Source organism: Pseudophryne corroboree, chromosome 3 (genome assembly GCF_028390025.1).
Source record: "Pseudophryne corroboree isolate aPseCor3 chromosome 3, aPseCor3.hap2, whole genome shotgun sequence".
NCBI classification, from domain to species: Eukaryota; Metazoa; Chordata; class Amphibia; order Anura; family Myobatrachidae; genus Pseudophryne; species Pseudophryne corroboree.
In genome coordinates, this window is record NC_086446.1 from 287,964,530 (window position 1) to 287,980,716 (window position 16,187).

The following is a 16,187-nucleotide window of genomic DNA, read 5'->3' on the forward strand; positions in this document are numbered from 1 at the left end:
TAAAATAGTCTCCCTGTCCAGGGTATCTAACTCCTCAGACAGAGTATCTGTCCATGCTGCTACAGCACTACACATCCAGGCCGAAGCAATTGCTGGCCTCAGAAGAGTACCAGAATGTGTATAAACAGACTTCAGGATACCTTCCTGCTTCCTATCCGCAGGATCCTTTAGGGCAGCGTAACCTATCCGTTGGCGGGAAAGGATACGCCATAAGTAATCTTTTGGAAACCAGTACTTTCCTATCAGGGGAATCCCACGCTTTTTCACATAACTCATTTAATTCATGTGAAGGGGGAAAAGTCACTTCTTGCTTTTTCTCCCCAAACATATAAACCCTCTTGTCAGGGAAAGGGTTTTCCTCCGATATGTGCAATACATCCTTCATTGCTATAATCATGTATCGGATGGCTTTAGTCATTTTAGGCTGCAACTTTGCATCATCGTCATCGACACTGGAGTCAGAATCCGTGTCGACATTTGTGTCAATCAACTGGGATAGTGGGCGCTTTTGAGACCCTGACGGCCCCTGAGCTGTAGAATCAGACATGGGTTGAGACCCTGACTGATTATCCAACCTTTTATGCAAGGAGCTTACGTTATCATTTAACACCTTCCACATATCCATCCAATCAGGTGTCGGCGGCGGCGACACCACATTCACTTGCACTTGTTCTGCCTCCACGTAACCGTCCTCATCAAACATGTCGACACAAACGTACCGACACACCGCACACACACAGGGAATGCTCTAATTGAGGACAGGACCCCACAAGGCCTTTTGGGGAAACAGAGAGAGAGAGTATGCCAGCACACACCCCAGCGCTATATAACCCAGGGATTACACAGTAACTTAGTGTTTACCCAGTAGCTGCTGTCTATGATAATTTGTGCCTAAATTTATGTGCCCCCCCTCTCTTTTTACCCTTTTTCTACCTTGATACTGCAGGGGAGAGCCTGGGGAGCTTCCTCTCAGCGGAGCTGTGGAGAGAAAATGGCGCCGGTTAGTGCTGGGGAAGAAGGCCCCGCCCCCACAGCGGCGGGCTTGTGTCCCGGGTCTGTGTAAATAAAATGGCGGGAGCTCGTACATATATACAGTGCCCAGTATATGTGTCTTTTTGCCAAGAGGTATCCTAATTGCTGCCCAGGGCGCCCCCCCCTGCGCCCTGCACCCTACAGTGACCGGAGTGTGTGGGTAGTGTGGGCGCAATGGCGCACAGCTGCAGTTCTGTGCGCTACCTCATGTGAAGACAGGAGTCTTCTGCCGCCGAATTCGAGGTCTTCTTGCTTCCGCCGGCTTCTGTCTTCTGGCTCTGCGAGGGGGACGGCGGCGCGGCTCCGGGAACGGACGACCAAGGTTAAGATCCTGTGTTCGAACCTTCTGGAGCTAATGGTGTCCAGTAGCCTAAGAAGCGCAACCTAGCCGCAGTTAGTAGGTTTGCTTCTCTCCCCTCAGTCCCTCGTAGCAGAGAGTCTGTTGCCAGCAGAAGCTCTCTGAAAATAAAAAACCTAACTAAAATACTTTCTTATTAGCAAGCTCAGGAGAGCTCACTAAAAGCACCCAGCTCTGGCCGGGCACAGATTCTAACTGAGGTCTGGAGGAGGGGCATAGAGGGAGGAGCCAGTGCACACCAGGTAGTACTAAATCTTTCTTTAGAGTGCCCAGTCTCCTGCGGAGCCCGTCTATTCCCCATGGTCCTTACGGAGTCCCCAGCATCCACTAGGACGTTCGAGAAACTATACATTATATCAGGCTTTTTCAACCAGTGTGCCGCGACCAGTTGCAAGGTGTGCAGCGGAGCCAGAGCAGCTTCTTGCACCTTCAGAGTGAACTGTTGGCCCAGGCTCTTCTTAGAGGATCAGTCGTGCTCCGGCCGTGACCTATGCCTTGAAAACGCGTTGGTGTGATATCATAGGTCGCGGCCGCCGCGTCTCACCACCCAGCCAGCCCACCCGCCTGCATACACATCTTCCAGTTCCCGCCTGCATACACAGCTTACTTTGCCCACCCACATCCACACTTGCCCGACCGCACCCTGCGCAGTATCGCAGCAATCCACTATGAACAACCCCCGCCACTGAGGGACAGGGAGGAGGACAGCTGACCGGTAGGGGCTAATATTTGTTTTTTTATTTCTCCTGTGGGGAACAATAGGATTTCAATAGGATTTATGTGGGGAGAATAAGAATCTATGGATTTATGGTGGGAACAATGTGAATAATTAATGTGGGTAGCAATAGGATTTATGTAGGGAAAAATGTGATTGATTTATGTTTGAGCAACACGATTTATGTGGGGAGCAATGTGATTGTTTTTTCTGAGTAGGCCATTGTATGTGTGGATTTTTTTTACTGTGAGGGCCAATGTGTGTGTTTTGTTTTTTTATGTGGGGAACTGATGGTGTGCCTTGGCAATTTTAAATTATTGTTCGGTGTGCCGCGAGTAAAAAAAGGTTGAAAATCACTGCATTATATTATGATCTACACATAGAACACTACACATTTCAACATGCACAGCTGAACAGACAAATATGAAGACAATTGTGTTTTGGAGAGACTTAAAGGAGAAACTGTATTGCCGGGGATATCCTATTAGCCTCGACGTGGCGCGCTCCTACCCCCATGCCACCACTTATCGCGGATTATACTTCGGGTGCCTGAGACACCTGAAGCATAATCTGCGATAAGCGGCTGCCGGACCCACAATGACATATGGAATTTGGGACATATCCACGATCCCATGTGTTTTCGCGCAATCACAGGTCAGTTTTCGGACGATTAATTGGATACCGCGATAATGGCAATTGGTCAAAAGTGGTCCTAATTGGATACCCCCCTTAATGTCTCTGGCATGCCTTTTTCAATAATGCATTGCACAACTAGGGAAGTATCGGACAGGAAGAATATTTTAGAGTCATTACTAATTTAACTTTAATTGGTCCTTTAAGATCTAGCCAGTGGTTGTTATAGTGGTGTGCCCTGAGTTTCTAAACTACAGCCATGCAGGTTCACACTTAGGGTCTCTGGTTGAATGCCTAGAAATCCCTTTTGATATGTGCTAAGACACGTTACCCTGTGACCATGAGGAGTGGGAGCCGCGTGGCACATGTTAGCTTGATGGTCCATGGAGTCTGGTCTGCACTTATTTGAATAGCTTATCGACTACTTCCCTACCGGCCCCTTGGGGCATGCATCTCTGAGGTTTTATCCAACAAATCTCTGATGTCTTATCCAGATCAATGCTGTAGAGGATGACTTCAGCTTTGTAATGCCAGGAACAGTGGTGCAAAGGGTCCAGCAAGATACTAAAGTTCCCCATATAGCAGCGCTGCAAAGGTTCTTGTCCAACCACTGAAATTGAGGTGAAAAGCAGTTTCAAACAGCATCATATCTGTCTGTACCTGGCACAGACTACGCAGAGCTGAGACACACCAAGGAGGGTTTCTGCTGATCTAAAAACCTCTCCCCAGAAACACTGTCATGATAGAGTGCTTCTTGGAGCTCTTGCTACAAGTGCATCATTTGATTACAGTGACCTTGGTTCCCAGTCACACAGGTCATATTTGCCAGTATTGTGTTTTCTTCCTAGGTCCATACCTGATGATGTTTTCTAGGCTTTTTATTTTCTGGGGGATTCTCTTCCTCCCATGTAGAGTCATACTCTTCCTCCCAGGCATTACTTTCATAGACATCATAATACATACTTCAGAAGTCACAAAGAATATAGTAGACTGCAACTACGTAAGAGGGAGAAATATGTTACTATTTATTACAAAGCTCATATGTTACAGAAAACCATAAAACAATATATTTAATGACACAGAAATTACATAATGTACTGTATTTGTACTGGGTAATTCATTTCAGACAATAAAACCCTGAATGAGCGGGCTTTTACCATAACAATCACTGTGGTTCTATGTGATGGAGACACCAGCCAGCAGAAACCACTACCACAGGTTTGATGTGGCCCAAACAGTACTAGACAAACTAGTACTAGTACTAGTACAGCAAAAGTACATGAAACATGATATAAAAACTTAAATAGCTGAACCAGCGGCGTAGCCAGAACTTTGTGGGCCCTATAGCAGCATTTTGAAGGGGCCCCTGTCCCAATGCTTCTAGGGAGACACCTCTCCACAGCAGGTGTTAATTTTATGCCCCATAGTAATGCCTTAGTTCAGGGGTTCTCAAACTCGGTCCTCAGGACCCCACACAGTGCTTCTTTTGCGGGTAACCCAACAGGTGCACAGGTGTATTAATTACTCACAGACACATTTTAAAAGGTCCACAGGTGGAGCTAATTATTTCACTTGTAATTCTGTGAGGAGACCTACAAAACATGCACTGTGTGGGGTCCTGAGGACCGAGTTTGAGAACCTGTGCCCTAGTTCATATTCTGAACCATAGAAGTGACCTAGTTTATTTTATGAGCCATAGTAGTGCACTAATTCACATTATGTCACATTGCAGAACTGCCAGTACACATTATGCCACACAGTACCCCCAATTCACATTATGACATACAGGGGTATATGCAATTAGCGGCGAATCGCGGCAATTTTTCGGCCGTTTTTTAATTCGACACAATTCGACCGTCTAATTTCGGCAAGTGGGTGCCGAAATTGACCATATTCAATAAAAAATGGATTCGACAGTCCGCTGACGAAAAACGGCCGATTTGACGGATTTTGTTCCGATTTTTAAAAAACGGGTAAAAACACGAAAAAAATTTGCGTGGGTCCCCCCTCCAAAGCATAACCAGCCTCGGGCTCTTCGAGCTGGTCCTAGTTCTAAAAATCCGGGGGAAAAATGGACAGGGGATCCCCCGTATTTTTAAAACCAGCACCGGGCTCTGGTGCAAAAAATACGGGGGACAAAAAGAGTAGGGGTCCCCCGTATTTTTTACACCAGCATCGGGCTCCACTAGCTGGACAGATAATGCCACAGCCGGGGGTCACTTTTATACAGTGCCCTGCGGCCGTGGCATTAAATATCCAACTAGTCACCCCTGGCCGGGGTACCCTGGGGGAGTGGGGACCCCTTCAATCAAGGGGTCCCCCCCCAGCCACCCAAGGGCCAGGGGTGAAGCCCGAGGCTGTCCCCCCCATCCAAGGGCTGCGGATGGGGGGCTGATAGCCTTGAGAAAATGACAAGAATATTGTTTTTTCCTGTAGTACTACAAGTCCCAGCAAGCCTCCCCCGCAAGCTGGTACTTGGAGAACCACAAGTACCAGCATGCGGGAGAAAAACGGGCCCGCTGGTACCTGTAGTACTACTGGAAAAAAATACCCAAATAAAAACAGGAGACACACACCTTGAGAGTAAAACTTTAATGCACACCTGCCGACACACACATACTTACCTATGTTGACCCGCCGACTGCCACGTCTCCTGATCCGACGATCCGGGGTACCTGTGAATAAAAATAAGATTTACTCACCGGTAAATCTATTTCTCGTAGTCCGTAGTGGATGCTGGGACTCCGTAAGGACCATGGGGAATAGCAGCTCCGCAGGAGACTGGGCACAACTAAAGAAAGCTTTAGGACTACCTGGTGTGCACTGGCTCCTCCCACTATGACCCTCCTCCAGACCTCAGTTAGGATACTGTGCCCGGAAGAGCTGACACAATAAGGAAGGATTTTGAATCCCGGGTAAGACTCATACCAGCCACACCAATCACACCGTATAACTCGTGATACTATACCCAGTTAACAGTATGAAATATAACTGAGCCTCTCAACAGATGGCTCAACAATAACCCTTTAATTAGGAAATAATTATAAACAAGTATTGCAGACAATCTGCACTTGGGATGGGCGCCCAGCATCCACTACGGACTACGAGAAATAGATTTACCGGTGAGTAAAATCTTATTTTCTCTGACGTCCTAAGTGGATACTGGGACTCCGTAAGGACCATGGGGATTATACCAAAGCTCCCAAACGGGCGGGAGAGTGCGGATGACTCTGCAGCACCGAATGGGCAAACTCTAGGTCCTCCTCAACCAGGGTGTCAAACTTGTAGAATTTAGCAAATGTGTTTGACCCCGACCAAGTAGCTGCTCGGCAAAGTTGTAGAGCCGAGACCCCTCGGGCAGCCGCCCAAGAAGAGCCCACTTTCCTCGTGGAATGGGCTTTCACTGATTTAGGATGCGGCAGTCCAGCCGCAGAATGTGCAAGCTGAATCGTGGTACAGATCCAGCGAGCAATAGTCTGCTTAGAAGCAGGAGCACCCAGCTTGTTGGGTGCATACAGGATAAATAGCGAGTCAGTTTTCCTGACTCCAGCCGTCCTGGAAACATATACTTTTCAGGGCCCTGACTACGTCCAGTAACTTGGAATCCTCCAAGTCCCAAGTAGCCGCAGGCACCACAATAGGTTGGTTCACATGAAAAACTGATACCACCTTAGGAAAGAATTGGGAACGAGTCCTCAATTCCGCCTTATCCATATAAAAAATCAGATAAGGGCTTTTGCATGACAAAGCCGCCAATTCCGATACACGCCTGGCCGACGCCAAGGCCAACAGCATGACCACTTTCCACGTGAGGTATTGTAGCTCCACGGATTTAAGTGGCTCAACCCAATGCGACTTCAGGAAATCAAACACCACGTTGAGATCCCACGGTGCCACTGGAGGCACAAACGGGGGCTGACTATGCAGCACTCCCTTAACAAAAGTCTGAACTTCAGGCAGTGAAGCCAGTTCTATTATGGAAGAAAATCGATAGAGCCGAAATCTGGACCTTAAGGGAACCCAATTTTAGGCCCATAGTCACCCTGACTGTAGGAAGTGCAGAAATCGACCTAGCTGAAATTCCTCCTTTGGGGCCTTCCTGGCCTCACAGCACGCAACATATTTCCGCCATATGCGGTGATAATGGTTTGCGTTCACTTCTTTCCTAGCTTTAATTAGCGTAGGGATAACTTCCTCCGGAATGCCCTTTTCCTTCAGGATCCGGCGTTCAACCGCCATGCCGTCAAACGCAGCCGCAGTACGCCTTGGAACAGACAGGCCCCCTGCTGCAGCAGGTTCTGTCTGAGCGGCAGAGGCCATGGGTCCTCTGAGATCATTTCTTGGAGTTCTGGGTACCAAGCTCTTCTTGGCCAATCCGGAACAATGAGCATAGTTCTTACTCCTCTCCTTCTTATTATTCTCATTACCCTGGGTAAGAGAGGCAGAGAAGGGAACACATACACCGACTGGTACACCCACGGTGTTACCAGAGCGTCCACAGCTATCGCCTGAGGGTCCCTCGACCTGGCACAATATCTTTGTAGCTTTTTGTTGAGGCGGGACGCCATCATGTCCACCTGTGGCCTTTCCCAACGGTGTACAATCATTTGGAAGACTTCTGGATGAAGTCCCCACTCTCCCGGGTGGAGGTCGTGTCTGCTGAGAAAGTCTGCTTCCCAGTTGTCCACTCCGGGAATGAACACTGCTGACAGTGCTAACACATGATTTTCCGCCCATCGGAGAATCCTTGTGGCTTCTGCCATCGCCATCCTGCTTCTTGTGCCGCCCTGTCGGTTTACATGAGCGACCGCCGTGATGTTGTCTGACTAGATCAGCACCGGCCGGTGTTGAAGCAGGGGTCTAGCCTGACTTAGGACATTGTAAATGGCCCTTAGTTCCAGAATATTTATGTGTAGGGAAGTCTCCTGACTTTTCCATAGTCCTTGGAAGTTTCTTCCCTGTGTGACTGCCCCCCAGCCTCGAAGGCTGGCATCCGTGGTCACCAGGACCCAGTCCTGTATGCCGAATCTGCGGCCCCCAAGAAGATGAGCACTCTGCAGCCACCACAACAGCGACACCCTGGCCCTTGGAGACAGGGTTATCCGCCGATGCATCTGAAGATGCGACCCGGACCACTTGTCCAACAGATCCCACTGGAAGATCCTTGCATGGGACCTGGCGAATGGAATTTCTTCGTAAGAAGCTACCATCCTTCCCAGGGCTCGCGTGCATTGATGCACCGACACCTGTATTTGTATTAGGAGGTCTCTGTCTAGAGACGACAACTCCTAGGACTTCTCCTCCGGGAGAAACCCTTTTTATCCTGTTCTGTGTCCAGAACCATACCCAGGAACAGTAGAAGCGTCGTAGGAACCAGCTGCGACTTTGGAATATTCAGAATCCAGCCGTGCTGTTGTAGCACTTCCCGAGATAGTGCTACTCCGACGAACAACTGCTCCCTGGACCTCGCCTTTATAAGGAGATCGTCCAAGCACGGGATAATTATTTCGGCCATTACCTTGGTAAATACCCTCGGTGCCGGGGACAGACCAACGGCAACATCTGGAATTGGTAATGACCATCCTGTACCACAATTTTGAGGTACTCCTGGTGAAGAGGGTAAATAGGGACATGCAGGTAAGCATCCTTGATGTCCAGCGATACCATGAAATTCTTCAGGCTTGCAATAATCGCCCTGAGCGATTCCATTTTGAACTTGAACCTTCGTATATAAGTGTTGAAGGATTTCAATTTTAGAATGGGTCTCACCGAACCGTCTGGTTTCGGTACCACAACATTTTGGAATAGTAACCCCGGCCTTGTTGAAGGAGGGGTACCTTGATTTCACCTGCTGGAAGTACAGCTTGTGAATTGCCGCCAGTACTACCTCCCTTTCTCCGAGGGCAGCAGGGAAGGCTGATGTGAGGTAACGGCGAGGGGGAGTCGCCTCGAACTCCAGCCTGTATCCCTGTGATACTACTTGCAGAACCTAGGGATCCACCTGTGGGCAAGCTCACTGGTCCCTGAAGTTCCCAAGACGCGCCCCCACCGCACCTGTCTCCACCTGTGGAGCCCCAGCGTCATGCGGTGGACTCAGAGGAAGCGGGGAAAGATTTTTGATCCTGGGAACTGGCTGTCTGGTGCAGCTTTTTCCTTCTTCCCTTGTCTCTGTGCAGAAAAGAAGCGCCTTTGAACCGCTTGCTTTTCGGAAGCCGAAAGGACTGTACCTGAAAATACGGTGCTTTCTTAGGCTGTGAGGAAACCTGAGGTAAAAAATTTTCTTCCCAGCTGTTGCTGTGGATACGAGGTCCCAGAGACCATCCCCAAACAATTCCTCACCCTTATAAGGCAGAATCTCCATGTGCCTTTTAAAGGCAGCATCACCTGTCCACTGCCGGGTCTCTAATACCCTCCTGGCAGAATGGACATTGCATTAATTCTGGATGCCAGCCGGCAAATATCCCTCTGTGCATCCTTCATATATAAGACGATGTCTTTAATATGCTCTATGTTAGCAAAATATTTTCCTGTCTAGGGTATTAATATTATCTGACAGGGTATCAGACCACGCTGCAGCAGCACTATTTATGCTGAGGCAAATGCAGGTCTCAGTATAGTACCTGAGTGTGTATATACAGACTTCAAGATAGTCTCCTGCTTTTTATCAGCAGGCTCCTTCAAAGTGGCCGTATCCCAAGACGGCAGTGCCACCTTTTTTGACAAACGTGTGAGCGCCTTATCCACCCTAGGGGATATCTCCCAACGTGACCTATCCTCTGGCGGGAAAGGGTACGCCAGCAGTAACTTTTTAGAAATCACCATTTTCTTATCGGGGGAACCCACGCTCTTTACACACTTCATTCACTCATCTGACGGGGGAACAAAACACTGGCTGCTTTTGAGTATAATGGAGAGGCTTTGCGATGCGCTGTCTGACAGCCTGACGTGCAGCCAATCAGCAGAGTGCCAGGACGTTGCGCTCGCTGATTGGCTTAAGAGACCTTTCTGTGACAGCAGTCACGGGGGGGGGGGGGGGGGGGGGGTCTCTGCATTCGGGGAAAGGGGTCCCATGTGAAAACATGGGACCCCTTTCAGTCCGCTGGTCCGGGTGTTCGTTTATTTGTTTTGCCAAGTACGAGGATTTATATCTGGACACTGGATTGAGGTGAGTATAATTTTAGTATAGTGTCCCCAGTTCATATTATACCACATTACAGTGCCCTAGTTCATATTATGCCACAATAAAGTGCCCACCAGTTAATTTTAAACCACATTGCAAAGAGAATGTTCAGGGGCCAAAAGTAGATATTTGTAGGCCCCAAGGCAAACGTTTGTAAGTGCCACTATGTACCTCCAATGGTAGAAAATGTATAGGTCACATGTAACTTTGACAGGGAAGGTGGCCCCTCTCAGCTCTGGGTCCCATAGCAGCTGCACTGCCCACACCTCTGGTAGCTACGCCCTTGAGCTGAACATAATAGTGTATACAGCACATAAAAAGAATTCCAAACTGAGTCCTTAGGGGGGATTCAATTAAGTGTGAGTTCCTGTAGGAGCCTTGTGTGATATTACTGATACACAACTGCTTTATTTTCCTAATACCTCATAGTAGTGCGAGTAAACAGCTCTTTACTGCGCTGTGCTGGCCACACCCTGAGTGCATGATGTCATAAGGAGGGGGCGGGCCGCCAGCATCTGAAACTACAGATGCCACCTGTGAGTAAATATAAGCAATGTTTTCGGTACCATAATATCCATAAGTGTACTTTTTGCAGTTCATTGATCCGGCACCTTAATCTCCATAGCATATTTAAACATAATTGAGACATTTTTCCATATTGCTCCTGAATTCTTGTGCAACATCCAGTCCTAACACAATGGTTGGAGATAACGGATAATGCATACACAGGACACACATTATGTGGCGGTTTCCTGACACCCCGGGACACAGCCGGCCGAAATCCCCACTCGGGTGGTGGTCCACGCCACCACCTGAGGGGGAATATAACCCTGCTGTGGGTCGCCACTGGGCCCGAAGTTTGGCGAGTGCCGGTATTCTGGCTGCCAGGATCCTGACAGCCGGGATATCATATTGATTCCAAAGAAATTTCCAGACAAGTCATCAAATGCATGTAACCACTAGCCATTGGAAATGTAACCGACTACTTGTCTGTAATTTTCTTACTAGACAAGGTACTATGGATGGGGGGGGGCAATTATCAAAAATTGCATTTCCAATGTGATCTGGGTGCAATGTTAGTGGACAATATAGCATTGCAGGATTCAATTTTACCGGCCCCATGTATTAAGCGGTGGAGTGTCGGTCAAAAGGATATCTATCTGTCTAAATTCCTGTTAAATAATATCTGCACCAACAGTTCTTATGTGTCATTTTACATTTTTATATTCTACCAGGACAAAATAGATGCTATCCTGTGTACAGGGCCGGCGCTACCACTAGGCAGCTTTAGACAGCTGCCTATGGGCGCCGGCATTTTAAGGGCGGTGCAGAGTAAAAAAAAACAAAAAAAACAATGCAAGGCCACCACGTCCCGGCTCACCAGGTGTCTTCCCTCCTGCTCCTTTACTGCTGCGTCGCTCACTCCCCCCCTCCCTTCTCATACCCGCCCCGATGTCCGGGGGCGGCACATTCACCCAGGGAGGAAAGGACTTCTTCCCCTAACGGCACATCCGTCACCCCTCGCAGCGCGACCTGACCGGCGGCAGTTGGAAGAGCAGAAGGTGCGGGACAGGAGGAGGGGGTCAGAGTGCCAGGCACATATTTTTAGCAGGCAGCCGGCGGTGATTAGGAGGAGCCAGGCTGACTGATAAGCTGCCAGTGGCGTAACTACTGCCCCCGCAGTCCTCGCGGTGGCTTGGGGGCAAGGGGCTGCGGGGGCGCCACTGACTTAGCACAGATTGACATGCGGACGAGCGTCCGCATGTCAATCTGCGGTCTCCTTCCCTCCGCTGCTGTAAGGAGGGACACGGAGGGCACAGCGTGCGCCTCTCCCGTGTCCCTCCTGGCTCTCCGGCCGGTCTAATAAAGGAAGTGCTGTTCGTGAGCTCTGATTGGCTCACGAACCGGCACTTCCTTTATTAGACCGGCCGGAGAGCCAGGAGGGACACGGAAGAGGCGCGCGCTGTGCCCTCAGTGTCCCTGGGGGGGGGAGAGCAGGCACTATGGGGGAATATCTGGCACTGGGGGGAGCAGGCACTGAGGGGGCAAATGTGGCACTGTGGGGGAATATCTGGCACTGGGGGGAGCAGGCACTGAGGGGGCATATGTGGCACTGTGGGGGAATATCTGGCACTGGGGATATATACCTGGCACTGTGGGGGAATATCTGGCACTGGGGGGAGCAGGCACTGAGGGGGCAAATGTGGCACTGAGGGGGAATATCTGGCACTGGGGGGAGCAGGCACTGAGGGGACATATGTGGCACTGTGGGGGAATATCTGGCACTGGGGGCATATACCTGGCACTGTGGAGGAATATCTGGCACTGGGGGCATATGTGGCACTGGGGGGGTATATTTGGCACTGGGGGCATGTACCTGGCACTGTGGGGGAATATCTGGCACTGGGGGCATATGTGGCACTGGGGGCACGGCCCTAGCAACAAGCACTACCCCCTAGCAACGAGCATGACACCCAGTGCATGAAAATCTCTGGCACCGTGCATGGAACCAAGAGCATGAAATCCCTGGCAACGAGCAGGTAATTTAAAAGTAATTAGAAGCCTTACTGTAGAACTTAATGTGTAATGGGCATTACGGTGTGTGGCATAATGTATTACGGACATTGCGGTGTGTGTCATAATGTGTCACAGGCATTACGGTGTGTGGCATACTATATCACGGGCATTGTGGTATGTGGTATAATGTCTCAGGGGCATTGCAGTGTGGCATAGGGTATAACGGGCATTGCGGTATGTGGCATACTATATCACGGGCATTGTGATATGTGGTATAATGTCTCAGGGTCATTGCAGTGTGTGGCATAATGTATCACGGACATTGCGGTGTGTGTCATAATGTGTCAGGCATTACGGTGTGTTGTATACTATATCACGGTCATTGTGGTATGTGGTATAATGTCTCAGGATCATTGCGGTGTGTGTCATACTGTGTCACAGACATTGTATGTGCTATAATGTATCAGGGGCATTGCAGTGTGTAGCATAATGTATAACGGGCATTGCGATTCCTGCCATAATGTGTCACAGGCATTACGGTGTGTGGCATAATGTGTCGGGGGCATTACGGTGTGTGCATTATTGTGTGTGGCATAATGTCTAAGGGCCATTGCAGTATGTGGCATAATGTATACTGGGCATTACTATAAGGAGGAAAAATGACAAATAATGTAAGGGGCATGAATCAAGATTATTTTATTTTCCTGTGGTGGCGAACGTCTGGGCGTGCAGGTTGCAAAACTGGGGTATAAGGTAGTCTTTTCCTGCAATGCCATGCCCCTTTATGCGAAGCCACGCCCCGAAGGCGCGCATGTTTGTCCCGTTACTAGTGCCAATTATGGGGGGGGGGGGGGGGGGCGCCGAATAATTTTTTGGCTTGGGGGAGAAAAATTTCTAGTTACGCCACTGTAAGCTGCTGCTGGTCGGGGCTGTACAGGGGGACGGATCTGCAGTTAGTGGAGTAAGTCCTTTCCTGTCGTCCCTGGGTGTTGAAGGTGCCGCATCCGTTTTTTTTTTTTAAATGGTGGAAAACGCGCCTGCGGCAGCCGCTAGTTTCAAATAGGGGGAGCTGCAGCAGAAGCGCGCAGCTCCTCTCAGCAGTAATCATCTGTGGGACTTTGTGACAGAGCCGGGTGAGCGCAGGGTAGCGGAGCCGGGGTAACGGTGAGTCAATGACTATCTCCCAGCCGACGGGAAGGGTGGGGAGGTGAGCGCGGTGTGGTCTGTGTCTTTTGTTATTTGGGTGTGTGTTTGTCTCTGCAATATGTGTATGTATGTCTATACTCTGTGTGTATGTATGCTCTGTGTATGTGCTACTGTATGTGTGTCTATGTATGTATGTAAACTACTTTATATATTTATCTTGATGATGGGGGATGGTTGACCCAAAAACACTGTTGCTGTGTGTTGATATCCCGCCACAGGTGAGCACTGGCAGTTGTTTGTTTATATTCACATGAGTTAAGGGTTGCTGTCCCCCGCACATATTGAGTGCCTAGTAATTGACTTTATGCAGCGATGGGACCTGGGAGGCATTAAGTGTATTCTCGATGTGTTTTGTGTCTTTTACAGAGCTCAATTGATGATATATATATATATATATATATCCACACACATACACACAGCAAAGGTACCCGGCACTCCCGTGGCATGTATTTATTTTTGTATTTTATCATCTACACACATATATATATATATATATATATATATATAATTATTATTATTTTTTTATTTGGGGGGGGGGGGGGGGGGAGGGTTTGCTGATGATTTGCCTAGGGTGCTGGGAAACCTTGCACCGGCCCTGCCTGTGTAAATGCACCAGGTCAGCACAAAGTGTCCATGAGATTTGAGTCTCTGGAACCCTCAGATGTATCTACAGTATAAATCCTTCGAGTCAGGGTCAATAGCTGCAGGCAGTGACCTTTTAGTGTTCTGTACAGCAGAGGGCTTCCTGTTCACTGCTTACCACACCTATTGTATATCTACTGATCACATGACAATAAAGATGATCAATACTAAAAAAAATTGCAATGAAAACCAATATGTAAGCTCGCCCAAATATTCTAATTATTTTTAAATAACTGGAAGTACTGTCAGTAGGATTTTTCAGACTGACTCCTGATCCCAGTGTCCCTATCATGTTTTTCGCTGACTGCTCTTAAAGTTATTTATTACAAATCTCAAAAAACTAGCAGATGTTAGTCCCTATAATGGTTTTAGCATTTTTATGTATTTAACCTGTGTAATTTTTCACACAGTTATACATATTTTATACATTGTGAGTACCAGTTTACATTAAAACAATGTTAATTACCAAAAGACTGATACGAAATGAGTATAAATTATACTACATATTGTGAATTCATCTTGTCCAATACATGCCCAGCTAACCTTTTACTCACAGTTCGGTAACACTAGTAGAATGTTTGCAGGTAAGCAGGGATCCGTCCTCTGAACAATGCAGTAACACAAAAAATAAACTTACACTCAGAAAACCAGAAGTCAGTGCCTCTAGTTTCACTTTCTGTTCCTAAGATAATAGTCGATCAACCCTTTAAAGAGACAGTGTCCCATATTTACACCTTTAAGCAGCTCTGGGAGGCTAGAGGGCACACCACTTGCAACAGTTAATGCATACCTCCCAACTTTTCTGTGCATCAAAGCGGGACTGTTTGGAAAGGGAGTCGCGCCTCAGGAATAGTGGTGGGGCCTCACTGCATTCAGTTGATGTCACTGTGTGTCCTTGCATTGGGCTACCCCCAGACTTCCCCTACACTGTGAAAAGATGCCATCTATTCTTCTGCTGCTCACCTGCTGTAGCAGCTACCCTGCTGTGCAGAGCAGCAGTGTGTGACTGTGCTCCTCCTAACCCCCCCTCCATCGTAGGACACTGCAGCTTGTGGGTGGAACAGGGAGTGAGTCCCAGAAAAACTGGACTGTTCTACTGAATATGGGACAGTTGGGAGGTACAGTATGTTTAATGTAGATAAGTATGTAACAAATTCTCTTTCATTGAAAGTGTTAAAAAACAATTAGGTTGTCATATTGCTTAGAGCACATTCTCTGCAGAGGGACTTTACAATACCTGTATATTAAAGTCAGCCAGAGGTGGATTTAGATCTCACAGGCCATGGCCCTAAGCAAGATACTGATTTAGGCAGTGGCGTAACTAGAAATTTTTCTCCCCCAAGCCAAAAATTTCTCTGCCTGCCCCCCCCCCATAGTTGGCACTAGTAAAGCAATGAATCTGCGCACGCCTCAAAAAAAAAGAAGCGTGGCCTTGCTGAAATGGGCGTGGCTTTGCATGAAGGGGTGTGGTGTTGCAGAAAAAGAATATCTTATACCCCAGTTTTGCAACCTGCACACCCAGACGTTAGCCACCACAGGAAAATAAAATAATCTTGATTCATGCCCCTTACATTATTTGTCATTTTTCCTCTGTATAGTAATGCCCAGTATACATTATGCCACATACTGCAATGGCCCTTAGACATTATGCCACACACAATAATGCCCATGACACAATATGCCACACACCATAATGCCCCCGACACATTATGCCACACACCGTAATGCCTGTGACACATTATGACAGGCTTTCATGCACTGGGTGTCATGCTCGTTGCTAGGGGGTAATGCTTGTTGCCAGGGATTTCATGAGCTGGATGTTGTGCTTGTAACCAGGGGGTATGCCCCCCCCCCCCAGTGCCAAATATGCTCCCCCAGGGCCAAATATGCTCCCCCAAGTGCCA

At 48.3% G+C, this 16,187-nt stretch overlaps 1 protein-coding gene across 5 annotated transcripts in view; it reads right to left on the minus strand.

Moving 5' to 3' along the window:
* LOC135055338 (opioid growth factor receptor-like) overlaps positions 1–15,265 on the minus strand; it is a 74,017-nt gene extending 58,752 nt beyond the window's left edge. Inside the window, exons 1-2 of one of the 5 annotated variants that reach the window (XM_063959286.1) lie at positions 15,247–15,265; positions 3,595–3,734 (exon numbers count right to left, since the gene is read on the minus strand). In XM_063959286.1, the coding sequence (XP_063815356.1) occupies positions 3,595–3,699 (105 nt within the window). In that variant the 5' untranslated portion in view covers positions 3,700–3,734; positions 15,247–15,265. The other 4 variants (XM_063959285.1, XM_063959284.1, XM_063959282.1 and 1 more) reach the window with 4 other exon arrangements.
* Between the last annotated feature and the right edge of the window lie 922 nt (positions 15,266–16,187).